The sequence below is a fragment of the Lineus longissimus genome, chromosome 9 (genome assembly GCF_910592395.1).
Source record: "Lineus longissimus chromosome 9, tnLinLong1.2, whole genome shotgun sequence".
Taxonomy (NCBI): domain Eukaryota; kingdom Metazoa; phylum Nemertea; class Pilidiophora; order Heteronemertea; family Lineidae; genus Lineus; species Lineus longissimus.
Genome location: NC_088316.1, coordinates 9,675,076 through 9,702,981, shown reverse-complemented (window position 1 = coordinate 9,702,981; position 27,906 = coordinate 9,675,076). Strand labels below are relative to the sequence as shown.

The following is a 27,906-nucleotide window of genomic DNA, read 5'->3' as shown; positions in this document are numbered from 1 at the left end:
AGGACATTGTTTGTGGATAAGGACGAAGCAAAATTAATTCTTTGTGGATTTTTATTTTGTAGTAGTTTAGTTTGTTAACTGGCTAAATCATTATGAAGCTCACTCATGTAAGGGATTGTTCAAGAATTACATACACAGAGCTAGGGTAGGGGACTGAGAGGTGGATGGGTAGCTGTGCCATGGGTGCATTCAGAAATTGCCAAAGTTTGTGTATGTTATACCGTAATTGAATGACCCCTTACCGGAACACATTAAATCGGGGGAGGTCGTCCTAGGGGCAGAATAGGTTGGGGCAGATGTCCTGGGGGGGGGGGGGGGCAAATGTCCTAGGGGAGCAGATGTCCTAGGGGGCAGATGTCCAGGGGGGAAATGTCCGGGGGGGCAAATGTCCTAGAATCAGTATCATGGCTAAAAAGCATCCTGCAATTAGTGCAGAATATTTACAATCCCCCTAGATAAAGTTACATCGACAACATTATGCGACAACTCAATTATTTGGGAACTATGCTCGCATTAATTCCTCAGCCTGGTTCGTTGTTCGGTAGCAATATTTTGCTGTGAAAAAGCAATGTATGTATTCATACGCCCTTTACATCTCTGTATTATACAGTGTAAAGCGAATCAACTTTTACATGATTTCTCGAAGTAGTCCGGCACTAATGGTTATATCGAAGAAAAGACGGTATGCGAAAAGCTTCGCTGGCAATTAAAAATTGCAAGTTGTAGCGATTTTTCCTCCTGGTTGACTCGGTGTTGTACCGGATGCTTCTGAGATATAGCACCATCCATAGAGTGTCACACTTGATCATTGTCACAACCATTACTGTGGTTTATAACAACCTGGTTAAAGACTTGTCTTGACAAGTCTAATATATGAATAGGATAACCCAAGTACTCTATAGATGATCCCAACGTACGTTATCCGAAGGGCGCCGCTACAAAGTATGTGGGTAGGTATAAATGGCCAACAAAGTCATCAATTTTAACGAAAACGTAGATTTCTTTCTGTCTCATAAGGTATTGTACATCGATCAGGCTCATAACCTTGCTCAGCAATAAATTCCTGTAACATAACCTAACGGTCGTTTCATATATTTGCTTTCATATTTAGTATAAGCCATGGGTGGCCCGATGCCATTTAAAGTAGAACATTAGTGTATTCACGACCCTTGTCAACTACACCAGCGGCGTCCCGACGGGGCGGAGCCCGCCGGGAGCCTGAGTACCAACCTTTCGGCTTGAGACCCAAGTCAAGAGTGATTACATAACAAAATTTTACGTCATTTATAGCTTCACGACGTCACGCCACATCCAATCACGAGGCTAGAATCACGTCACGTGACCCGAAATTTAGTCAATTTTTGAGAGTGAGTGCCGAATATAATTCGAAACGGCAAGCATGCGGTTCTAATAACCAGAAAACTGAAACATGGAATTGATCCCATAATGTTAGAAGAAAAGATAGGAAAAACTTCCATGGCTTTTTAATGGAAGAGTTTTGAGCACTTTTGAACTAAACACAGGGCATCTAGGAAATGACGCCGCCGTGCGTAATGGTTAAGCCTTTAACGTAAATGGATGTGACGCCGCATTCTCAATTTATACCGATACGATCGCCTCGATAACTCTATAACGAAACATATAATCTTCAATCGAACCCATCCAAATCTTCCTAATGATTCTCAAGATCATATATACAAATTTTGATAATGGTTATATGTCTAAATCTTACATATTTTAACTTCTAAAACAGGTGTCGGACACTGGAAGCTCGAGCGTCTAAGGTATTACGTCAGTAGAATAAGACGGCGGAATCGCACTTCATCTAGCTTTGTCATTAAATGTCTTAAACTAAAAGCACATAACCCTAAAATGGTTACATACTACTGGTAGTTGACATAAATAAGAATTCGTATTCAGGATTTAGTGAGATTTTGATGTATGGTTTAGGAAATATTAAAGAATGACTGAGGGACGTGTGTCCAGACCGAAAGTGTACGTCGTTGTCAACGTAAAGTGACTTGACGCGGATCACAGGCCGTAGAAGGCGTGACCCGTAAAACTTGAAAATATAGTATCATAGATGAGTCATAACCCGAAAAAGACGTACACCATTGTCTCAACAATATCTCTGACTACAAAGTCTTTAAACATGAAAGAGTTCATATGCGTAGGCGGGCCTTTTTTTAATGGATATACGGTGGATTGTCCGAAAGAACTGTCATCCAGGCGCGCGGAGAAGAGTCCGACGGCGCGTCAAAAGTGTCCTATCAAATCTCTGATATCTTCATTAAACTTTCGATCATATCATGATTTGCATAGCAAGAATATGAGGTGAGTGACCGCAAGTACATCATCTGGGCGTAATAAAGGATTTGGTGAGGAAGAAAATATGTTTTAGATGGAGTTTTGAAACGTAAACAAGTATAAAACCGTAGCGGTGTAATGTACACGAAATGTACACAGAGCATAACAATGGACCACACAATGTGATACACACAGAGACAAATACTGTTACGTTACGTGAAGGAGCGACCAGTTTGATGATTTATGGCACTCAACTCGGATTCAAAAGCTTATTTCTTATCTCAAACTAGAGTATCTGTATTTTCACATACAACAAACCCAAACTAAGGCTCGAGTGATGGAGGTAGTAATCAAGGAGCAAAATTTAAAGGGGGAAAAGGAAATTACAGTCTTACTTGCTGTACTGGACAAACAAAGGGGCGTTTCAGTGGTAGATGGAGACTATGGAAAGGAGGGTGGGAATAATTTTGAATTGCACGTAAGAATTTACCAAGAATTTACCAAGAAAAGAAGCGAAAAAAACGTGATGTTTGAGTTTCAGGCGAGAAATCTCGCTTAGGAAGTGCTCGAGAAGAGTTCGAGACTAACACATCGTTGTTCGCTGATGATGACGTCATAGCCCGTATTTGCGAATCCCTTGCATCCGTGCTTCTGCCCTGGTAACAAAAGTTGCTGATTGGATCGCCTGAATTACTGCAAGAGGAAAACTGAGGTTTTTAAAAATACAGCCTCGAGAATGGACAGCATTTAAAACCCAAGGATGATATTTAGTTTTTATAGAAAAAGAAGAATCGTGGTAGTCCAAGATTAGAATGAATTCCATGGCTACATAGGCATGCTATGGAGACAGTCTTATTTTCTTTGCTTAGGCATTATGGTTAGATTTCTTTCAACACTTTCTCCCTCCAATGTTATTTTGCAGGCGAATTCATCGATGCGCTTGAGAAATCTTCACCGAATGGGCGTGTTTGTATATTTTAGAAACCTATTTTTGGCTATTGATCAAGGGCGCTGCACATCACAATATGCAGCATTCCGCAATAGAAACATCCAGCCCTACATTATATGCACATGGTTTGTATACCGGTACTTCGAGGAGCTCGCGAGCAAGAACACTGCAATAGAGGGAAATTGTTGGCGCTGTTCCTCATCATATTATGACAAAATTTGGACAGCGATGGCTGTCATGGTTATATTCGTCGGAAATAGTTTTTGTTGTGTTTTTCTTTCTAATATAAACCTTGCTTTTATGCATTTTTAGTGTGACCCTGGTGTTGGTATGGACGCCCTGTTTGATTTCATCTACAACAAACCCCAGATTCACATGGTCATCGGTTCAGCATGTTCGTCCGTCACTCAGACCATTGCTCAATTAGTCTCGAATTGGAATCTACTCCAGGTGAGTTGATCCTGGTGTTAAGTTTTCTTTTCATTTTACCTCAGTCTGGTAATTGTCGATGTTTATGGTTGATGATTATCCAGTTATTTTAAAGCTGACTGCATGCATGAAAACCTTAGCAGCCAAGTTAAAAAACACAAACGCCCGTCGGCCATGTTTTAAAGCTGAACTTCATATACAAAAACAGAAGCGTCCAGTTATTAAAAAAGACCACCGCGCCGCTGTGCGGTGGCCGAGAGAAATGCAAACGCCCGAAACACCTTCAGAAGTCTGCCAGAAACATGATAGTCTACGGCGAAACACTAGCGCTGCCGTCAGTCTGTCACTAGAACACTGGAAGTGCTGTATCATGAGTTTGGGTACACATACAATAACACGTAGGCTATGTCCAACCATGCTGACGGAATACAATTTACCTCCATGGTCGTGCGAGTGTACTGATGAGAAGCTGAACGTAAAAAAGAGAAGTTGGAATTATGCTGGAAAATAAATAAGAAAATAATCTGTTCCCCACCAACAAATAGACCTACATGAAGGTCTACATACTCTAAAACCTCGAATACGAGGAATGAGGCTCCGCCCTCACTCACTACAATGGAGGAGGGATTTTAAAACCTCAATATCAATTCTTAAGAAACGACAAAATTGTGTCTCTTTCATTAAAAAAACATGGGCCTACTATAACCACATGATGTTGATTTCGTTTCACTGTCAATGTCAGCCAAGATCAGAGCAAGAGTATAACACATGCGACTCCATTGGCCCATGCCATTGATAACAGAATAATAGTAATACCCGATTTATTTGCAATTCTCTCGGCCACCGCGCTGGGGCGCGGTGGTCTCTCTTTAAAACAGACGCTTCTGTTTTGTTCATGCAGCTTAGCTTTAAACTGTAGAGTAGGAGTGTCACATGGTATTACGCCATATCAAAAATGAATAGTTCGTTTGGGATTTAATATCACCTTATTGTCGAGTAACGGTATCTTAATTCAGTTTGAAAAGAATTTATTCAAACCAACACGATGGTCCTTGTTAACACATTAATATTACGAAAACATGACGCAATGGGTGAGTAACATGAATAAATGATGTCATATTTCTCTTGGTCTTTGTTTGTCATGCCATGTGCTTCTACGTACGTATGGTCACGTGACTTTCTCGGATTGGCTCCTTTAGCTTCTGAGGGTCGAGTCCGCATGGCAAATTAGGTCCAATTGGCGTCATGAGAGGTGAATGGGGATAACAATACGCAGAGGCTTCCACAAAATTAAACAGTATTCGTATCTCATCTTTGACCCAACAGGAGCCATAGCCACCTTGCTACAAGCCGCCACGAACGCCCTGAACCGCCATATCTATGGCACGCCAAAGCGGAATAAATGCAAGACTTGGAAATATGATACAACGTTTTGAAATATATTGCAATCCTTGAAAAAACATGCCAACATTTCAAAAACTTATTCAAGATTTTCAGAACATGTATCAAGAAATTTGAAAATATTATGCAACATTTCCTAAAAATGTAGGTCAACTTGTTTTCAAAAATATGTGGCAACCCTTGAAAAAAACATGGCAACATTTTGAAAAAAAGTGCAGAACCATTCACGTTACCAAACAATACCTCGTGACCTTCCTTTTCCACTGAGGAACGAGCTTTAATGCGGTGGTACATCTGTTGGATACATGTCGTCCATATGTGCACCAAGTAACATGAACATGCATGACATGTAGTTTCCGCATTTTCGAAGTTTGGAAATGATCGAAGATCTTTAAATCGAATCAATAGGTCTGGTTCAATATCGGACTTTGGCTGGCGTTTGCACTATTCGTCGCTATCTCACAGAAATACCACTGCAAGCTCGCTTCCAGGTCTTTCAAGCCCATAAAGGAAAGTCACGTGAATGTTGCGAGATTTTTTTCAAAATGTTGCCATGTTTTTTTCAAGGGTTGCGATATATTTTTGAAAACAAGTTGACCTACATTTTTAGGGAATGTTGAATTATATTTTCAAATTTCTTGATACATATTTTTAAATCTTGACATGAGTTTTTGAAATGTTGGTATGTTTTTTCAAGGGTTGCAATGTATTTCACAAAGTTGCATTATATTTTCAAGTCTTGCATTTATTCCGCTTTGGCGTGCCATACATATCAACGTTGTCCTTTAAAACGGCTGAAATACCCAACTTGGCAATCCCCGACTACGTCATCCTATTCATATCAAGCCAATGTACTGGGCTATCCAAATATGGAATAAAATCTGCGGGTTTCTGTTCTTGGTGTCGGGGAATCACTGGGATCTCACGACGGGAAATCCCGGGATCGCGGGTCTTCATTTTTTGTGCAGTAAGGTCGCCACCTGCATCTCTCCATAGCGATGAAGTGAGTTTGGCTCCAAGAGTTGACCCCAACCACCACCAAAAGTTTGGCAGAACTGAATTCTTTAGTTTATTAGCTTTCATATTAATATAACTCGTTATACATGATTTTGAATTCCAACAATTCATAACGAACATTGAAAAATTCATGACTGTCCGGATTTTTGAAATCCTAAAAAAATAGACGGTTACAGATGAAAGTGCCAAAAAAATAGGTGGCTCTATATTGTACCTTTTGTTGTGCCCGGGGTTTTGCCACAGAAAAAAAAGGATGCCGTTTCATTTATTTGAATATTATTATTTGATATCTGTGACATTTAGCGTCAAAATATAAATCATCAGTTATCAAGAGAAACAGAACTATTGCATCTTTTATAAATTGTGTTAATTTATGTTTTCTAATTAGCGCAACACAAACAATATATAACTATTTTTCAACACTTGTGATTGTCCCTTTAATTTCGGGCAGAGGGACCATGGGACAATTTCAGCGGGTGCATGTAAATTGGACATTTGGCGGGAGATTGTATTTCACGGTCAGGTCATGCGATAAATGTTTCATGCATCTTTTGCACATTTCAAAATAAAGTCTGCGAAGTTATGAAGAGCAGTGGCCTTTGCATTGTCTTATAAAAGCCGTACCCTGGAGCACAGTCCGTAATTTTGGTTGAATTTGAATGGATTTTTGTGGCCTTTTAGGGAGGTTTTCGTGGTCTTGTCAACCGGATCACTTCACTTAGGGTATATGATAAATTCGCAAATGTAACAGATCGAGTTTTGAATACTGCAGTTTGGGAATGATAAACCTACTACTTGGCGTTCGTACTGATCCACGCGTTCGGTCCGACTGTTCGCGCCTGAACTCGGCCTCAGATATGATAGACTACCAGCAGTGGTGCTACCGTATTCACTTACATAGCACTGAGCGTGCACCATCGCTATGATCATCACTTCACATGCATACTGATAAATGGCCCTTGCGCGCTCGCGCGGACATAGTAAGAAATCGAATGTATTCTCATCGAACAGTCCATAAAGACACGCACGGTTTTAATACTAGCATATAGCAGAAAAAGATTTTGCATCTGTAAAACTAAAATACAACAACTGCGAGCTCCTATGATTATCATAGGTTTTCATCCATCTTCCTTTCATGTATCTGATGAATTCACTTTCCCAATATTGTAAACGGACACTCTTTCAAGCCATATTGAAACTGAAAATGGTACAGATGGCACCCCGGATAAACAAAATCCTGAACTCCGGGCATTGTGTGCCAAATCCATGTTCCTATCCCTTGATCGTGCGTCCAGGCAAACGGCGCTCCCTTGCTACTTAAGACGCGATAAAGTTCTGATTCAACTTATGCATTCGGATTTTAGGATCTTAGAGAACACGATCGGTGAAGTTTCACATAAAAGGTTCCGTCCGATAGGCTGCAATAAGTGAGAAGCTTTTGTTGTTAATACTTGCTTTACGATCTTTTGCTTCGACTGCCGCCCTAGCAGAGATATGGTGCTTAAAACCAGTCCGTAGCAGGCCCAATAGCTCTAGATCCGAATGTACGCGTCAATTAAATTCTACCATTTTAGGTATGCCGTGGAAGAGCTTTTTTTTTTGAGGAAACCACTGAGAGACTCGTAATTCACGAATACCAAATGACTTAGAACCCGGACTCGCACACAATGCCCGGAGTTCAGGATATTAAATCTCCGGGTCAAAAGGTATCCTGACATAACCAGTGGTTTAAAATATACTCCACCTCTCGATATTTCAAAACCCTGATGAAATCCATGCCCTTCAGACGGACTAGCGGTAGGAAAAAAACACGCCCAATCAGCGCGTCGCTCTGTATTAAAAGATTTCGCACGAGCAACACAGAACAGTTATTACATCATCAACAAGTCATACCCGGATTTCTGAGTGGAACTGGAAGCCTATTGTCAAATGTTCATCCTTAGAGTACTGATCTGCATCGGGCATTTTACAGGAATTTACCGCCCCGGAAAATGTCAACCAGAGGTTGATTCGCTAGCAGTGCGAAATCCGCTTTTAAGCTTAAGTTATCGAAGGCTATATGTTGAATTGCGCGTCCCTCGCTGCAAATTTACTTCATTTCGTAATAAAGACAAAAAAACACTTCAACAGAATGTTTAACAGTATGAAATCGATGTAGCTTAAGGAATCAAAATGTTAGAAACTTGTTAGATTTTAGCAAGATCTGTGTTTATCGTATGATACCGCAAATCTGAAAATAAACTATACATTGGGTGAGTTCACAACTCAGCTTACACACTGTGTTATATGTCAGTGTAACAGGTATGTTAACATTATGTTAACCTCGACACCTAAAATTGTGGTTCAGTTAACATCCTGTTTATTATGGTGTTGACATCATCTGGCTTCTTTCAATGACAGACCACTATGGTTCGACATATCTTTTTACGTATCTGTTACAATAACTACGAATGTGAACTCGGCACTAACATTGGTGTTGCATACATGTTATACTGGCATTAGTGTGACAGATCTGTTGACTCCGAATATTTTCTGTTAAACCAAACAGATCTGTAATAGGAGATGTTGAATTAATCCCTACAAACTGGAATCTGTTCAAGCATTGATGTCATTATTTTCTAATCATCAATTGATCTTTACAGTTTTTTTGCAAAAATTTTACTTTTTATCAATACGTAGGGGAATAGTTGCCTCTCTACGATCATTTCATCAATATCATTGATTTTAGAAAACTTCACTAACACTAACCACTAGAGGTTTAGCTGGTGTAACATCGTCATGAGTTCACAGCTCAAATCTGTTAGCAGCCATCTTCAAAAGCACATTTAGAGCAAGCTGATGATGGAGCGCCAATATTCCTGCTTTATTGATTGCATGACATTTACAAAACCTCAGTGACTGGATTTAAAGCTCCGCATCAAATCAAGTTTGATCAAAATTAAAGCACTCAGTCCAGAGATACAGCAAATTAACTGGGCCCGTTTGTTAGAAAAAAAGTTTATTTTAACATGCCGTTACCAAACAAACCGTAAATATGTTGTTGTTAGAAGCAACATTTTAAGCATTTTTGGTAACAGCTAGTTAACAACATGTTATCTTCTGTTCAGAAAAAAAATTCCCATAATTCATTGCAAATTTTTTGGAATTGATCTACTTCCTGTAAAAAAAATCAAAATGATGACAAAGAAATCCAAGAAGCCCAATTTTACAGCCAGGGAAGTAGCAATTCTGACTCAAATGGTGAGGCAGAATGCGTCGATAATGACATCCAAGTTCCGTAACATGACCGAGAATGATAGGAAAAATGAGTTGTGGACAAAGATAGCCACCAGTGTCAATGCTGTTGGCATTTGCAAGAGAACCTCGGATGAGGTGAAAGAGAAGTGGCGCCAGTTGAAGGCCAAGGCCAAATCACAACAGGCCAAGGCCAAGAAAGAAGAGAAGAAGACGGGAGGTGGCCCAGCTGTCGCACTGGATATGGTGTCAGAGACCATAGCTGATATATTCAAGGCTGACCCAAGCTGGGAAGGAATTAAAGGAGGCTCGGAGTCTGCAGCTTGTGCGTTTACTACTCCACCCCCTGCTGCTACTGCCATAAGTCATCATGCCATTGCCAATGTTGCCAGTGAAACATTTTTTCCTTTGACAGTTGGACCAGAGCCAGCATTTTTGACCAAGGTAAATCATATATGTTAGAATCATTCCTTTTGTGCATATTTCAAAGTCAAAATTTGCCACATTATAGGGCAAAAGTGAAATGACAGCCAGCAATGCCAATGAGCAACCAATCAAAAACTTATAATATCTTTTTTATGTCAAATACTCCTTCATTAAATTTGCCTTTAAATGTCAGATCTTTATTGCCTAAGTCATGACAGTTTGTTCTTGAGCATACATCTTTATTATTCTAAGGGTAAAAGTAACTCATTAACTTGAAAAAAACACGCGTGCTTGCAGTTCATGAGTTGGCACTGTGCCAGCACCAAGCCTAAAAAAATCAATAATGGCGGCCATGCTGCTTCTGACAATCTGATCACAGTGCATGGGTTTTCTGTGTCCGTCTCCATTGAAAGGAAGGCTGACTATTCATATAATACACCCTAAAGTGTTCACCAGAATATAATATTTTACAACAGTTCACCTAATAGTCATGCCATGTCGAATTATGCCTCCAAAACATGCTATGACTCGAGATTACTTTCAATGCATGTCCGGCTGGTTTTACGAAATGTATGGCCATATAATACACCCTAAAGTGTTCACCAGAATATAATATTTTACAACAGTTCACCTAATAGTCATGCCATGTCCAATTATACCTCCAAAACATGCTATGACTCGAGATTACTTTCAATGCATGTCCGGCTAGTTTTACGAAATGTATGGCCATGCACACTGATGATGCACACAGCTGCAAAGCCAATGGTGTCAGGTGATTTAGTTACATTAACATAGTTTGTTGTCAACGTTTTTGAGATTTAGAATTAAATAAGTACCAAAAAAATTAAATCTGAAAGAAGACAATTTATTGTTTCGTATTTTCATTTTTCTGATAGCTAATTTTTAAATTAAAAATGACTGAAAATATTCATTGTAGTGTATAGCCCAAATACCTATGATTCCAGCTATTGCTCCTCCAACTCAGTAGTATAGGGTGCAGATGCAGTAATAATACCATGATAGTGGCTCAAATATGACAATCATTTCAGCTCATGATATAGTTGCAATATTTCATGACAAGATGAAATCAACTTCATCTTTATGAGAAAAAGAAGTAAATTTTCTAAAATCTACTTTTGCTGTGAAAATATTCCAAGTCATTTTTTAAATATTATATAAAACATAAATCCTTGTTTAACATCAATACCAGTATACACAATGTTAAAAAGGTACCTTCGATTTTGGTAATTGAATTTACTATTATTTTATTCTCTTTTAAAGCCTTGTCGACTGTGGTCGAAATAACACCGGAAAAAGAAGAAGTCCAACGCCTCTGCATTGAAGCCTCTAGTGGACATGTTGAGGACCTGGGGAAGTTTGAGGAAATGCCCATGGAAGAAGATGGTGCAGAACTTGAATCGCTGAGATCGATGGCAAGACGAATAGAAAGAATGGGGAGGGGTAGAAAGAGGGAGAAGTCAGCAGTGAAGGCCACAGAGGAGAAAACTTGCGGACATGATTGAGTCAGAAATACGCAACAATGAACTCAGGAGATGTGTTTTGGAACTCAAGATAGAAAAGTTAAGGTTGGAAGTTGCGAAGTTGAAGAGAGAGAGTTGAGTTGAGAGTTGAGTTTGAACTGAACAGAGAAAGTGAGAGGAGTATAAATAGGCTAAAGGCTTTTTTGGACTGTAGAGACTGTATAGAATTGTTATCTTATTGTTATAGAATTGTTATCTTAAAATTGTTATCTCATGAGACTGTTTATGATATTTCTTTTCATATTGTTAATATTATTGTAATATTATTTAGGACTGTAGAGACTGTATAGAACTGTTATCTCAAAATTGTTATCTCATGAGACTGTACATAATATTTATTTTCATATTGTTATTATTGTTATCCAAGGAAAATGTATGTAATTGTTATTTTGATATTGTTATTGTTGTTATATCATGTAGTAAATGTTGTTATTAATTAGAGAAGTTTATGATTTTAACAAATTAAGTACTTAATTTTCTTTTTAAAGAAGTATTTTGAAATACTGACTCAATATATAGGTTCCGATATCTAACAAATGCCAAATAACAACTTAACAATCTGATCAATGCTGATAGGTGGACATGCATGCTACTTCGACTTACTATAGTTTATGAAGTTAATAGTCTAGACAGACAGACAGACAGACTTGAAACAAAAGGACGTTCAAACTATAACATAACATAGACTGGCTGAATGACCTTCATTGAAAATATGACTAGAAAATATAAGTATACATACATGTACACTTATTTACAGAATATTTACACATGAGCAGCAAAAACAGAGCTGAGTAATACATGTATATCACAAACAATAAAGTCAGGTTGATTTGCATTACAGTGATCACGGAACCGGTAGCCATCACTAAGTCTATCACAAGAGTTCTCCAAAATATGTGTAAGCAACATAGTCTCTCACATGGCCACCATCTTCTTCTCCATTCTAGATAAATCTCAGCAACGGTTCTGGGACATCTGGTCCTTCTGGAAGAGGTTCCTTGAGAAGATGTGCAATGTTGTGTAGCACCGCATATGCACAAATGATGTTACACACTCTGGCTGGACTCATACGAATTTCCTGGTGCAGGACACCAAATCTTCTCTTCAAAATACCAAAGCATCTCTCAATGGTTGCTCTTGTCTTCTTTTGAACCCGATTGTAGTGCCATTGTGCATTGGTCATCGGCCTCAAGTAAGGGGTAAGAAGGAATGGCCTGGAGTAAGAAAAAACAACAACTAAGTATAGGAATATGTCATACATTAAAAACCATAAAAACATGAAAAACAAGAGCACAGTCTCTTCTTATGGGGAGTGAGTCATCTTTAAAAAGAACAAGCTTTTTTATACCCTTATCAAATTATGAAGTCTTAGTTTTTATTCAAAATATTACCTGCATGGATAACCACTATCTCCAAGAATATATCCCTCTTCAATGCCATGGTTTCCCTCTGAAAGGTATTGGCCAATCAAACTTTCTTTAAATATGTGGCTGTCATGGGTGGCCCCAAGCCATTTGGCAACGACATTCAAAAGTCTACCTGAAATGGGCAATATTGTGGGTATATTATCCAATATCATAATCGGTATTATAATTCTTGAAAGATAATGATGATTCCAAATTTTCCACTATCATATTATTATTAGGTCACAGATAGTATCTGAAATTGACCCAGAACAAAGTCAGATTGATAGAACTCACTTTAAGCAGAATTACGTGATTAATTCAACAATTGCACCCCATATCCAAGATAAACATGCACCAGCTGACCCCATCCATTGCCATCATGGCGTTTCAAAAATGGAAGTTGATTTTTTCTGTATACTTTTTGACTGTTTTTACAATAGCAGACCTCTGATGTGGACACAATTTGTGGGTATTGAGAAGAACATAGTGGAAGCATTGTAAAGGTTATTTTACTTACATGTGTCATCGCAGGTAGCCTGCACGTTTATGCTGTGATAGTGGGCCCTGTTGACAAATGCTGCTTCGTAGCTAGCCCTCTCAGCCTGATTGACTTCTTGGAGTTGGACATGCCAGTGTGCAGGTGTGCTGGGGGCCTGTATCTGAATGTGTGTGCAGTCAACACAGCCACAAACGTTTGGGAAGCCTCCCATACCATAGAACCAACGCTTGATTTCCTCTCTTCTTGTAGGACTTCTTGGCCACATAACAAACTCGTTTAACTTGATTGCTAAAGATTGGGACACATTTGCAATGACTCTTGAGGTAATACCAATGTTTATTCCAAAGTTGTCACCGATGGTAATGAGTTTATCCTCTGTGGCATAAAATTTCAGAGCTATCAATACTTGAGTTATTGTACTGAGACTCTGAGTTCTGTCTGTGGGCCGGCTAAGCTCATTGTCCAAGAGGTTACAGATCAACTCAATACCCTCTCTCCCAAAGCGAAAACGTTCCTTATTGCCTCGTCTCCTTCGAAATCAGTTAGTGGGCAAATTTTTCTACGAAATGTCCTTTTTTTAAAGGTGAAGTTGAAAATTATGAAGTAATTGATCATGTAAAAGTATCCTGGCGGCCATTTTTTTGCAGGTAACATGTACCTGACGCAGCCCCTTGACAACGTTATTTGTAACGACATGGTAACATGAAGATAACATGATGTTAGCATCAAAATGCTTTCTAGCAACAGATTTAACGAGTCGTTTAGGGTAACATAGACTTAACGACATGTCAACATACCGTTAGGGCCTAACATGCTTTCTAACAACCGGGCCCTGGTGTTACTTCGATCGGAGTAAGCTACTCCGAACGAGGTCTGACGTCACGGCGCGATACCCCAATCGAGGTAAAGTACCCCAATCGAGGTAGAATGGTTACTCCAATCGAGGTAATCGAAGCTTGAAACTTGACTGTCGTCTGTTCTTTCACCAATGCGCACGATATGCGCATGCTCCGCAGGTTGTTTCCCCGTTCAATGCATTCGCGCCATCTAGCGGAAAATTTTCACCTGACATTGACGCGTGGTTTTCCTGGCGGTTTTTTAAAATTTTGGCGGGAAAGGTAGGTGCTTAATCAAGTTACACGAGTTATGAACCACTTAGCTTATAACATGTATAATTGAGCTAATATCTGACTGCAGTTCTTTTAAATACGAGTAAGGAGGCTGTTCCTAAGCAGGTTTAGGCAATGACCTTTGCAGGCATGTACTTTAACAAGTGTTTTTGATGCAAGTTTTGGCCATCAAAACATGGAAAAGTACTAGTACATGTAGTGTCTTTTGCCTCCCTCCCCCCCCTCCCCATCTTATATTAAGGACGTACGGCCCTGCTTTAAAGGTGCGGTACACTGCCCCAGGGCCACCCTCCCCACCGTGGACTCTGACGACTATGGGTTAGGACCACCAGAGGAGGTCTAGGCATGCTAGGAGGGGATAGTTCTGTCGTGCATAGGCCCATCGTTTGAAAGCTTGTCTTCCCTATGTCGGGGGCGTGATACAATACTGGTACTGGTACTTTAAGTATGTGGTGGGTGAAAGGAGTGAGCAAATCCTAGGCCTTTATTATTATATGAGATTTGTTTCATTTTTACAATCATTTAAATCATTTACATTTTTAGTGGAGAGTCATGTCGTTCCTAAGTGAGGAGGAAAAGGCAGTGGAAGCCCTTCTGTGTTCGGAGGTAGCAGTGGCACCGGTCATCTTAATCCCCGAGGTCAATGGTAGTGGTGGTGGAGTAGTTGTGGCTGAATTTGAGGTCGTCACGCCGTCAGCCGAGCCCACCCCAAATCCGACAGAATCAGCTGCTAAGGTAAAGACACTTTGAACCCCAGTCACTCTCACTTTAATCAGCACTAACTTTGTACATGTTGTATTTCCCTGCATTTGTTCTGTCTTTAGCAGGTTAATGGACCCCCAAGCAAGAAGTTCAAAGGGATGTCGATGATGTGCCATAAGCATCACACTGGGCCAATGAACACATTGGTGTACATCAACGATCCTCACCAGAGGATGAAAACATTCAAGTCCAGGAAGGACACTATCGTTGATAAGGTAAGCTCAGATTTTGATCACATACAGACCACATCTTACAAGTTGCAACTTTCAATGTGTTGCTAACATGCTTATTTCAAGAGGATTTGGGTCTTGGGCAATGGTGTCGGTAATGTCCTCATCACATTCCTGCTCTGCTATATCTGTAAGTAAACTATAGTACAGTTCTACAAGTTTGTATTTGTTTTGGCATGCCTAAATGCCCCTAAGTGTTTCCCCTGCAAGTCATTGTCATTGATATTCTGGATTGTTTCCAAAGTCTGTTCCTTAATGTCATCTTTTGTCTTGTTTTTCACATCTGAGAAATGTTCTTCCTCTTCTTTAGTGACGGGTGAAACACTTACTGTCTGTGGTGTGGTATCATGGAAAACACTATCCAGAAAATCTTTATGGACTTCTCTCCCTTTCTCCATGAAGCAACTGAGTTCACTACACAGCCTTTTCCCAGAGACGGAGCGAAGTGGTTTTGCTTCACCTGGGTCGGTTACAAATACTGCCCCGCACAGCATGGTTCTTGTTGCTTTCACTTCTGCATCATAGTTGCGGGGTGCTCTCTGTGATGAACTTGAAATGTCAGCAATGCCCATTCTTGAGAAGGTAACAGTGCGTAACTGAAATATTAAATGAAAGAGACATTATTTACTACCGGTATTTTATAGCATCTTTAGACAGAATCCTCATTGGACAATAATTTTTCAGGCTAGATCATTAAGAGCAACTACCCATGCAAGGGTTCACCTCGAGATTTGGGATGAGCATGGTAAATCATTCAAGCAAGGGGAAGACATTTTTGTGGCCGACACCATGCCCGCCAAACCTGCAAGCGAGATGGCATGTTGCAGTACTCAAACGGAGATGCCATCAATGTCGGATCAGTCTACCCAGTCAGAGGTCCAGGAGACTGTTCCAGGACCAGCACCTGCCACAGCAACTCTTTGCAGGATTTGCAAACGAGGTGATGCATCGAATGGACCATGGTTGGGTTGCGATGTGAGGTCATGCAAGTATTGGGTACATGGCCGGTGCATTGGATTGGTGTTCAATGTTGATGACTTGTCAACTAAATTTTATTGCCCTACTCACATTAAGAAATTCAAAAAATGAACAAGAACCAATTATAATGAACTATAAATAAATGAAGTAAAACCTGATGGAGCTGATGACTTGTCAGAATCAACTTAATTTTATTGCCCTACTCACATTAAGAAATTCAAAAAATGAACTAGAACCAATTATAATGAACTATAAATAAATGAAGTAAAACCTGATGGAGCTTATCGTAGTTATTGCATTCTCGCATCCAATTCTCTGGTGTTTCCCTGGATGGTACGAGTTTCTTGATTTCTTTATTCAAATTCTCTAAGATCAGGCGCCTCTCCCTTGGTCTCATCCCCAGACACAATGAAACATTCCGTTTCCTAGGTACTCTTGCTCACAGGAGGTGGGTATCTGCAGCGATCTAATACGTCCTTAGTCTCAATCTGTCTATATTTGGGGTGGTTCCTTACGAACCACAGTGGCGCGAAAGCCCACCGCCCGGCCAACATTTTTTCGCATGCCGGCACGGAACAAGTACATGCTGTCTATAAGGGGGAGTAGACACTTCAGCATCAGTTGGTAAGTCGGGTCCTCTTGTTTATCCGCCCATTTGAAGAAGCCATCTAGAGTAGCACCAGCAGCCCCCACTTCGCGGACGTACGGTCCAAGGATTTCATCGGCAAGAGCCAGTTGCGTTATCATCAAAATGTCCCATGATTTATGGTGGTCGTTAGCTCTTTTGCAGTAGGCCTGAGCATTAGCAGTTTTGAAACCCATCAATTTTGCTACTTCACTTATGATGATTTCCCAAGCAAACTCGAAGATGGACTTGGTCATGTTCATTTCAATGTGACCTCCACCCGGGCGAAGCAAGACCCAATCGAACTCTTTATCTTCTTCATTGATCTTTAAAAGTAGTGTAAATGGCAGTCCATCACATACGATCTCCAACCATTGACGTCCCTCATCGTTGTTTGTATATTTGGCTATACCAGTCAATTTACCAATGTGTGTCTGAACTACTTTCAGAGTTTTGAAACTGTTGGGTTGACCATACACGGAGGTAACACTGAAACACATACTTGATCCTTCTTCTGATGCCGAGACTGCGCTGCACTATAAGGGTCATTGATGTCGGTAGTTGGTGCTCTGTCCGCACCCTGTTCTTCCTTGATTATGCCATCTAGTCTCTTATGAAGGAATGCATCGAAGTGCTGCTTAGACATACGTTCTCTTGTTTTCTCTATCAAATCCAAATTTTCCTGAAGTTCACGTGCACCACTTCTATTCCTCCACTGTTTGGGCGACAACTCTGCCATATATTGTAAACGACTGGTGGCCTTCGACGCGGATTGAATTTGACAAATTGTAGTTATGATGCTAACTGTCATCTTTGAATCATTGGTAACCCTATATGTTTTCTTTAAGAGCTGTTCATTGTCGAATGCAACACAAATATCCCCATCGAATACTGACGTTGGCCTCAGACTACAGTTATTCAACCAGTTAAGCATCACAGTGTAACTGCCTGATGTAGATGATACACCATTCAGAGTTGTTGCTAATCTACTTCCACTAACTGTGTATGAGACGAGATTTTCCGCAAATGCCATTCCTGATATGTAATTTAGATTTCTAGCATGGTTTAATTGGTCTACTGTTTTTAATAAGCAGTACAGTTTCTTTTCAGATACACCTTTGCAGTAAGGAGGAATTCCCATCGCCCCCAAAAACACTGACATCAACAAAGATGTTTTGTCGTCTTTAAGATGTTTCTGTCTCGCCAAATTCTCTTCAGTCTAGCTAGTACAGCTGCAGCCTTAGCTATACACGTTTTCGCCTCCTTGAGGGAAATACCATCCTTCCTTTGTGTGGCACCTAGGTAGATGAACTCTGCCACACGTTCTTGGTGGTAGTCTCTTGAACAACGCGACGTAATTTACATTATCGTTGCAGTACATGTAGCGGTGTAATCAAGCGCCTTCAGCGAGACGTCGTGGTGTAGATTTTCGTAGGCCTCACACGGGTCTAGTCGAAACCAACATCGGAAAAGTGTGTTAATTCAATCTGTTTTTGATTTTTTCCCCAATTTCCTGTGTTATCTCAATGATCAAAACTGCGACTGTAAAATGGATGGTAACTGGGCAAACGACAGCATGGTAATAATGCCCTTACTAATGCCAACGGTCATTGAAGCATACGTCGATATGTTCACCTCCACTGGATCTCATTGTCTTCGTCTTCTCGAGGCAGATTTCCATATAATATATGCCACTGGTTTTGTCAACCTTCTGTGAGCGGTGGATTTGGTCACTTGTTGAGCCATGTAGGAAATCGATGTCAACGGCAAACCTCAGATCGCTGATCGTTCCACCCGTGAACGTCAAGGGTGACTCCAGTTCAAGGAGTGACTCGGCCAGGATGTTCTCGATGAAGATGTTGCACAGAGGTGATGGTAGAAAGCAACCTTGCCTTACTCCCATAAATGCCGGCTAACCCACAAGTTTGTCGATATTCAGAACTTGATTTTGGATTTTCTATAACAAATTACAAACCGATCACGAATCACTCAATAATTACTAATACAACTGCATAAATTGTTAGCACGTTTGCATCAATATCATCCAAAGTGGTATGACGTCACGCTGGCACGTGACTTCAGCATTGCCTTCATTCTGGTCTTGAAAGCCGCCGGGAACGGTTTGTGTCGGCCCATTGCTGGAGGAGATTCACTGAGCTGGCGCGCCTTGGGGTGACTCAGTGCATTCTAATGATAAAGTTTTGTACTGTGTTTTCCTGGGGCATGCATGCTTAGGCTATATCAGTCTATCCTGGGGATAGACATACTGTCCTGCGGACAGTCACCTGTCCGTGGGGACCTAAACCGTACCGTCGGGGCCAGTTTGTGTCTATCCAGGGGATAGACAGGCTGTCCGGGGGACAGTCTCCCGTTCTAGGGGACGGGAACCGTTCCTAGACTGGCCTTTGGCGGTCAGAGCTAAGAAATATGAATTGTCTAGCCTAGGGAGACCAGCTGAGAAGCTAGTACTTCTCGGTTGTAGATTTGTGGAAATGAACATTCCTCAGGGAATATGGTGATCGTAGCCTTTGTTGGCATATCAACCCGAAAAAAGCTGATTCTCCAGATGAAGATAGAATGATGGATGAATGAACATTTTGACAATGGAAAAAGTCGGAAGAGGCAATAAGAGATTCCCCTCAGATTTGCGGGGAAATACAAATCAGGATATTGGCGATATAATGGAAAGTTTGAAGTTGTCCAACTTGATAACGTTTATATCAGTTGGGGATAGAAAGTTCGAATTCTGGGTGATTTGACATCAGATTAGAACCTAGAGGGGTAATCTATATATTGCTAGGAATTGGCGCTCGATGCTTAGCAATATGCAAAGTGGACAACGGTGCTGTATTTACCATAAACAGCATTTCCTGTATCAGACGATGTATGTTTAAAACAGACCGTCTCATCAAGCCGTATTCCAATTAAAAACGTCCAAGATACGCATTAACTACATTTGGAAATACGTATTACGATTGTTAATGGAGTGCACTGAGCCTTTGTTAATAGCCGTACTATTTGCCTGTATCGAGATTTGTACCTTATCATCAGACGAATGGTAGGCACGTTTGACAATTGTTCAAGCTTTTGAAAGGGGTATCGAAAACGCCAAATTATCAATGTTTATCAGATCATTGCAACTTGCTTGAAATCCAAGGTATGCAGAATCTGTTCACTGACATACAGTTAAGCGACTTCGCCGAGAACGGTTTATAAAAGGCAATCTGTAGGTCGAAATTCAGTTTCAAATGTATACTGCAGCAATTCATGCCACGATAGCGGCGATTCTAGGGCATTTGCCCCCCGGACATCTGCCCCCCGGATCTTTCCCCCCGGACATTTGCCCCCCGGACATTAGCCCCCCTAGGACTTCTGCCCCCCTAGGACATCTGCCCCCCGGACATTTGCCCCCCGGACATTAGCCCCCCTAGGACTTCTGCCCCCCTAGGACATTTGCCCCCCGGACATTTGCCCCCCGGACATTAGCCCCCGTAGGACTTCTGCCCCCCTAGGACATTTGCCCCCCGGACATTTGCCCCCCGGACATTAGCCCCCGTAGGACTTCTGCCCCCCTAGGACTTCTGCCCCTAGGACATCTGCCCCCGGACATTAGCCCCCCTAGGACTTCTGCCACCCTAGGACATCTGCCCCCATAGGACTTCTGCCCCCCTAGGACATTTACCGCCGGGGACAGTCAAAGAGAACTTGGATGAGTCGGTCAGTCCAAGAGTAGCAGGATGATCAGCTCTGGCCTGTATTAATAGATTTAAGAGCATACTTATATGCATTACTCCAGGGCAATCCATAGGTCAAATGTAAGAATGGTAAGGATTGCTGTATTTCTTTTAAATGAAACAAACTGAAGGTAGCAGAATTACTGAAGGTAGCAGATAGGCCACCCTTCAGTAATTTTCAGCACAAAATAACTTAAATAATCATTACCTTCTTTGACCTGTACTATGACTTCATTTCTTGATTGGTTGTGATGGTGGAAGGAGACGGAGGTATCATGTGAAGTTTTCTATTTTAATCAAACAACAAACAAGTTTCAAAACATCAGATATACATGTACATGTAGTGATATACATGTGCATATAGCAGCACAAAAAAGAAAAAGGCAAGAATCGCCAGAGAAAAACCAAATACAAATTACAGCTTGGTCAATGAACCTCTGACCATTTTAGAATGAAAACAGAATGAAGAAGATCAGAACTCCAACCCTGAGTTAAAATGTACTGTAACACTCGTGAGTACCCCTAACAATTGCTCATCTAGCCCGCTTCAAATGACATCAAGGTAAAATGAACAAAGTTTCAATGTCAACTTAATTTTCCCATCGACACTACAAGTTAAAATTATGGGCAACCCCTCTCAAAAATCCAATAATGTCCCTATTGGGGTAGTCTACTACAAGGTTGTGCAACCTCTGTTGCACATTCCTGTACACAGCTCGCCGGACAGGAGGATTTTGGCCTGCTTGATTTTGGACCATTTGAACATGTGTCAGAGCATCCTCTCGCTTTAGGACCTCAAGAAATTTCCAGAAATTAGGGTGGTATGCCCCAACATCAGACTGAAACCGCCGGTGCCAGCCTTCCACGTGGTTGTTGGTTCTCGGTAGGTTGTCAAGTGTGCGCTGATGCATATTCCACATGGGTATGGGAAAGAGGGGATTTCTTCTGCCATTGCCATTATCTCGCTCTTCTCCAATGTATGTAGCTTCGAAATACTGCAGAATAGGAAGAGCATTATCTGGGAGATAATCCTGCAATCCATTGAAACCAGCAATAACATCATCTTCAGGGAGGAATGCCAAGGAAGGAATCATACGGAGTTGTAACGCAAACTCTGCATCTGCCTGGTAAGCATTGGCCAATCCTCGGGCTTGAACCTGACACAACTATGGCAAGCAATAAGGGCAAGCAAAATATTTTTAGATTATCGCCCATGGCAATTGTCGGGGCCGCCGGTTAAACGTTTTAATTTTTTATTGAATCGTGGTAAATCCGTAAACAATTGCTTTGACTGATAAATGACGAGTTGAAGAACCTGGAGAATCAAATATACCGGGTACGATTATCAAAAATCAATTAGAAAAAGAATTTGGGAGGTCATATGACAGACGTTCCAATTTTTGGAATGTTTCAATTTCTTTTGGAACTCCAAGCATACTAAAATTGGTATGTCTGATTTATTTTGAACGAACCAAAATTTCAGGTTTTCCCCCAACTTCGGCATATTTACCTGACGATATACATTTTGAGTCATGTGAAAGAAACATCCTTTCACCTCCACGTCGGGGAACACGTCCAGTATGGCATTCATGGCTGCCCGTTCGAAGTCAATGAGCACTTCTGTCGGCTGGAGGCCGTTCACCCCACCTGCGATGGCCGACACTTCTCGAAGAACACGCGCATAGGTATCCTGTCTCTTATTGGTGATGAGAGCGTACACACTAGGGAAAACACTTCCGTTAGCTGTTAAACTGTGAATGGTGTACAGTTGGAAAAAGACTTCTGGCACTACTTTAAATGTTCCGTCGGCAAACCAGAAATCAGACGTTGCAAGGCATTGTTGCCCATCTTCACTCATATTAATAAAAGTATTCTGTCAGCTTCTCCTTCACCATAATTATCAAACCGTAAAAAGATACCATCTCTAGCTGTCATTTGATACTGTCTGGGGATAATAACATCTGCAGCACTGGCCGGGACAGGAGGTTGGTTTCCAGCACGCTGTCTGTTTCGTCGGATATTTCTGCGGACGTTTGTTATGGGTGTCATAGCTCCAGCGGCTGCATCACTCATGTTTTGCACTCCTGCTGTAATTATCTGTTGTGGAGTTTCTTCAGTTTCTTCCGCTCTCTGTTTCATATTGCTCCTCACTGTCAGCATTTCAACTCGAGCAGCATCTCCAGCATGTGTATGGTCGTTCACCCTCTGCACAACCTGGTTGTTCATGATGTGCAACTTTGCTTTGCACTCACTTCGTCGTCTTTGCTCACATTCCCAACTTTCCTTCCCCTCGCTTAAATCTTTTTGCTTAACATAACAGAAACCTTCAAAGAGAAGCTTCCTCCCTCCACGACTAGTTGCTATGAACTCCATGACTGATTGACACTGGCAGAACTGTACTAGTACAAGCTCTATGGTCGGTCACATGTACATGTACTAAAAATAGATTCACAGAAACATTGTATGACAGAGGCATTTCTCAGAAAAGGCGTATCATTAGGCCACTTTAAAAAAAAGCTGGTTAGCGTCCTTGCTTCTGGGAGGAGGTGGGTAGGGGGAGGTGTTTTTGTTTTTTTTAATTCATTTTAAGGCTGAAAATAAAGCTGCTGAGCAAATAAAGAAAATCTGAAATATGGAAAAATCCGGGTAGGTGTACATTCTAATGTAACATGCACTATACATTTTTTTTGGCTCTCGAGCACTTTGTCGAGTAGGAAGGGGACGCTAACTAACTTTTTTTTATTCGGGCTTCGCTACGCAAGCCTATCGCGTCACAAGCATCGGAATAGCATTCCGCGACGTTACTATATATAGAATTATCGTTACTATAAATAGAAAAGAAACAATGTATTCATAAATCCTATGGGGGCTAATGCCCGGGGGGGGGCAAAAATCCGGGGGGCAGATGTCCTAGGGGGGCAGAAGTCCTAGGGGGGCTAAATGTCCGGGGGCAAAAATCCGGGGGGCAGATGTCCTAGGGGGGCAGAAGTCCGGGGGTAGAAGTCCGGGGGGCAGATGTCCAGGGGGGAAGGGTCCTGATACCGATAGCGGCATGGTGATCCCAGTTAATTCGTCTACATGAACATCCTATCGTGGTTCTATTTTATATAAAACAGAACAAAAATGTAAGCAAACAACAATTTGGCTGATAAAATTTTACTTAAATTTTCAGCAAGCAAGTTGTTCTCCGCGCAACGGTTCGTAATACGTGTGAATCACTGGTGTGCGATCAGAGCGGAGAGACGTGAAGTGTCAAAATGGCCGCTCAATCAGCAAAAGGCACTCAAACATAGCACCGGCGAGAACCTTTAAAAGTGTGCAGTGTGCGACAAAACCTACAGACATAAAGTGCACTTTCCGGGATGGTGTATGAGATAGTGCTCGACGAGACCGTTCATTTCCGCCGACGTTTTCTCACAAAAGTTGCATAGAAACATTGCTCCTGAAATATTGGGGTAATTGAAGGCAACTCCCGCGCCCGGAAAACATCAAATATCAACTTCTGGTAGTAAGGTTACATTTTAGATTGGGAAATATATGACTGTTCGTACCAAATTTCGAGTGAAGTGCGAGCAATAATGTTTAATCGCTTGACCATAAATACAACCTTTACACTTTCAGTGCGTTACATTGCTAAACCAGTGTGCAGTACATTTTCATGAAGTCAAGATATTTTACGCTGTATCTCAGCAATGCAAAATGCATAGTACTTCCTACTTCGTTAGTCTTTACTGTTGGCATTGTAGTACAAGATATCCCTGCATGAGGCGTCAATTTCAGAGGCTTTGCCATAACAAAACATCAAATGTTCACCTTTTAACGTGAATATTAGCTCTGTTTCTCCAAATTACATGTACATTCCTACCAGAAAGTGAATGTCCACAGTTTTTTCAAATATCACAGAGATAGAATCAGATAATTGAATACGGTTTTCAGCAGAGAATGGTATATCTAGTTGGTCATGTATCTGCTGTATTTTATTTTATTTTATTTACGAAGGTTATTTATTGTTCATCCCGGCTTCATCACTAGATATATGTTTATAATACTGTAATATATAGCATGCCGTGTCAATAATAATAATAATAATAATAATAATAATTCATTGTAAAAACCTCCAAATAAGGAGCAGACAACACAAATATGCAATAAAAATCACACACAGAGAACGAATAAAAAAGCGATCAAAAGGGTGAAAGTAAAAGCTTCAATAATTTATGGTTTTTCCGGTTTAGATTGGCACATAAGGTTTTTACCGAATCGACAACCATTCTCCTCCCTGGTGATACGTTTAGGCCTACTTGTTGGATTTACAAACAGGACATTGGCGGCAGAGAGGCCCGACGAACTTAACACTCGGTTACACAGGGTACCCTTCATTATTTTTTTTTGTGCCAATGACGACGTCTCGTGCTTTACAATCGATGGAGAGAATCCTTCTTGAAAGTCCAATTTGCTTCTGTTCGATTACTTTCCGCAGGTTGTCAATATCTAATGCCTCTAATAGAGGGCTATGGTGACAAAATTTCGATAAACCAAAGCATCGTTTGATCAGGGAACCCTGCAACTTTTCCAGTTTCCGAAAATTGCCCCGACTCAGATCAATTGTGTGCATACCGTAAAATAGTGACAGAGAGCACACGCTCTCCCAAAGTTTCACTTTCGCACCAGTCCAAAGACCTAGATAACGCATACCACAGCCACTTAAACTAAAGAAGGCATTTCTACAAGATCGCGCGCGGTTTTCAACATGTCCACTGGCGACTTTCTCGAAAGCGAGTTCTCCATCACACATCCAGAAATAGCCCATTCAGGGTCTTTCTTTAGTATTGATTTACCGATCACCATACACTTTGACTTTTTGATCCCGAAGGAAAATCGCCATTCTTTGGCATACGAGTCACAAAGATCAATAAGATATTGTAGGCCAGTGGATGTCAGACTCAGCAAAGTAATGTCATCGGCATAGGCAAAACATTTTAAGACAGTAGCACCAATCCGTATTCCACCGGGACCAGGACATTCAAGTTTTCGTAACAGGTCATCAATAAAAATGTTAAAAAGAAGTGGAGATAAAACACTGCCTTGACGGGTTCCTCGTGTTATTGGAAAGACTGGGCTTCGACAGCCGTTCCAACGGATCTCAGCGTTCAAGAAGAGTAAAATTCATAAAGAAACATCCAATTGTCCGGAGGCAATTTATCCATCACTTTGAAAAAGAGGCCTGCGTGCCAGATTTTGTCAAAACATTTTTCGGCGTCCAATAAGGGGGAACATTTCTCCTTTGCATACATGGATACATCATTAAGTAACACAGAACAGAATTCTGTACCTCTCCCTTTGCGGAAACCATATTGACAGTCACTTAGATCCACCTCCTCCTGTGGTTTCACAAGCAGCTCAGCTTACCTCGCAAAAACAGATCCCAAGGTTATAGGCCGGTAGCTATTCGGTAAGTTAGGATTGAGAGTAGGTTTCTTTAACAATGGGATAACTACCCCGGTTCTGAAACAGTTCGGAACGACATGCCTAGAGAAGACTGTAGAGTACAGCGCCGTGAGGTGTCCGATCAGGCCAGCTGAGCAACCGTATGCCAATTGCTCCGACGTGATACCGTCTTGCCCCGGGGCACAACCCTTGCGTAGACCAAGGACTTTCATTTTAATTTCTTCAGAAGAAACACATGAGCTGAAAACTGTGGCAGAGTTTTTTGAGTAAAAGTCCTTAACTTCAGTTTCAATACTGAGTTGCCGTTTCGTCACATCTTTTTTCTCATCATGCATAATGTTGCTGAAATGAGCCATAAAGTCGGAGACAGTGAGCAGAGACGGCACTTTTTGAGGGCTCCGACTCTGTCTAATGGAGCTCCAGAAAACACGACTGCGATTCTCCTTGTATTGATCCGCAATACGAATAACCCGGTTATTTAGCCTTTGCTGAATTAGAAGACGCGACGACTGGCGATACTGTTTTTTTCACATTTTTGTAACAGTCAAAGACAGGGCCACTTCGTGGGCGGCCGTTATCTACCCACAGTTTCCACCAAAAAGATTTCCGCTTCTTTAACTGGGTCATTTCAGGACACTAATACTTTCGACGGGGCCCAGCAACACGTTCACAGTTCGAATCCTGCAGCGCACCATGCATGGAGGCAATAATAGTGTCACAATATTGGTCAATGCGAGACTGAATCGACTCGCGGTTTTTGCCCGGGCGCACACAAAAGACTGGCACGCGTTCAAGTTTTTCCGCCAGGAGTTGAGCATACGAGTCTTTATTGTTAGTCCAATCCTGCTTAGGTGGAGGAACATAGCGAATTCCCCGGTCAGTTTTGGGAGCCCCTGCTTTAATGCGCAGTTTGAATTTCATTGCAATTGGTAGATGGTCACTAACGTTGTTGCTCTCCTCCGGAATGATCCTACATTCTGTGACAGAAGCAACATCGTGGGTGTTGGCCAAGATGTGATCAATCCATGTGAAAGTCCGAGATTTATGAACAAAGTACGTGTATTGGACTTGTTGTTTATACCTGAAGTCCACAACACTCAGTTCATTTGCAGCCATGAAATCGTACAAGAGAACACTGTTAGCATTGAAACACTTCTCCGTAGCCCAGTTACTATCTATCATAGTGTCCCTTGGCAGACGGATGTTAAGATCACCGCACAGTTTTATGGGAGCCTGCGGTCCATATTCGTCAATGATACATTGTAGCGCATCTATAGTTTCAATGTACAGTGAGAGTTGACCAGCGTCACCAGACTTGAAGTACGGTAAATAAACATTGACAATGATGGAAACCGGAAAAACGCCGACCGACCGACCGACCGGCCGACCGACTGACCTGCCAACCTACCGTCATATGCAGTATCCCTTTCGCTTCTCTATAGCACATGTATCTGTGTAGTGCCCAGCGCAATGGTAACCGGAAAAACGCTGACCGACCAACCTTCCGACCTACCAACCCAAGGAGTTTCGTAGTTGAGTCACTGGTCTCATAAGTCAATGTGATATATCCAATCCACGATACCAGGTCATGTGAAATGAAATTGTAAACAAGCGCACGTGCGCTGGGCAAATGACAACAAATGCATGTTGCGCGTTGCAGTTCATGCATTGCATCGGTCGAGACACTCGAGTAGAAAAACTACAGTGCACAGATAAGCCCAAATCATGTTTTTGTATCCACCGACAATGTAGACAAAGCATATCTTTAGAGTATCGTTATCAGTTCCTTA

The 27,906-nt window shown here is 41.4% G+C and overlaps 1 protein-coding gene across 2 annotated transcripts in view; it reads left to right on the top strand.

Moving 5' to 3' along the window:
- The window catches only part of LOC135493844 (gamma-aminobutyric acid type B receptor subunit 2-like), a 600,170-nt gene that overhangs the window by 141,109 nt on the left and 431,155 nt on the right, over nt 1–27,906 (top strand). Inside the window, exon 2 of one of the 2 annotated variants that reach the window (XM_064781458.1) lies at nt 3,569–3,706. The exons of the other annotated variant lie outside the window; for it this stretch is intronic. Within the exon in view, the coding sequence (XP_064637528.1) occupies nt 3,569–3,706 (138 nt within the window). The remainder of the gene's footprint in view (nt 1–3,568; nt 3,707–27,906) is intronic. 2 annotated transcript variants of the gene reach the window in all.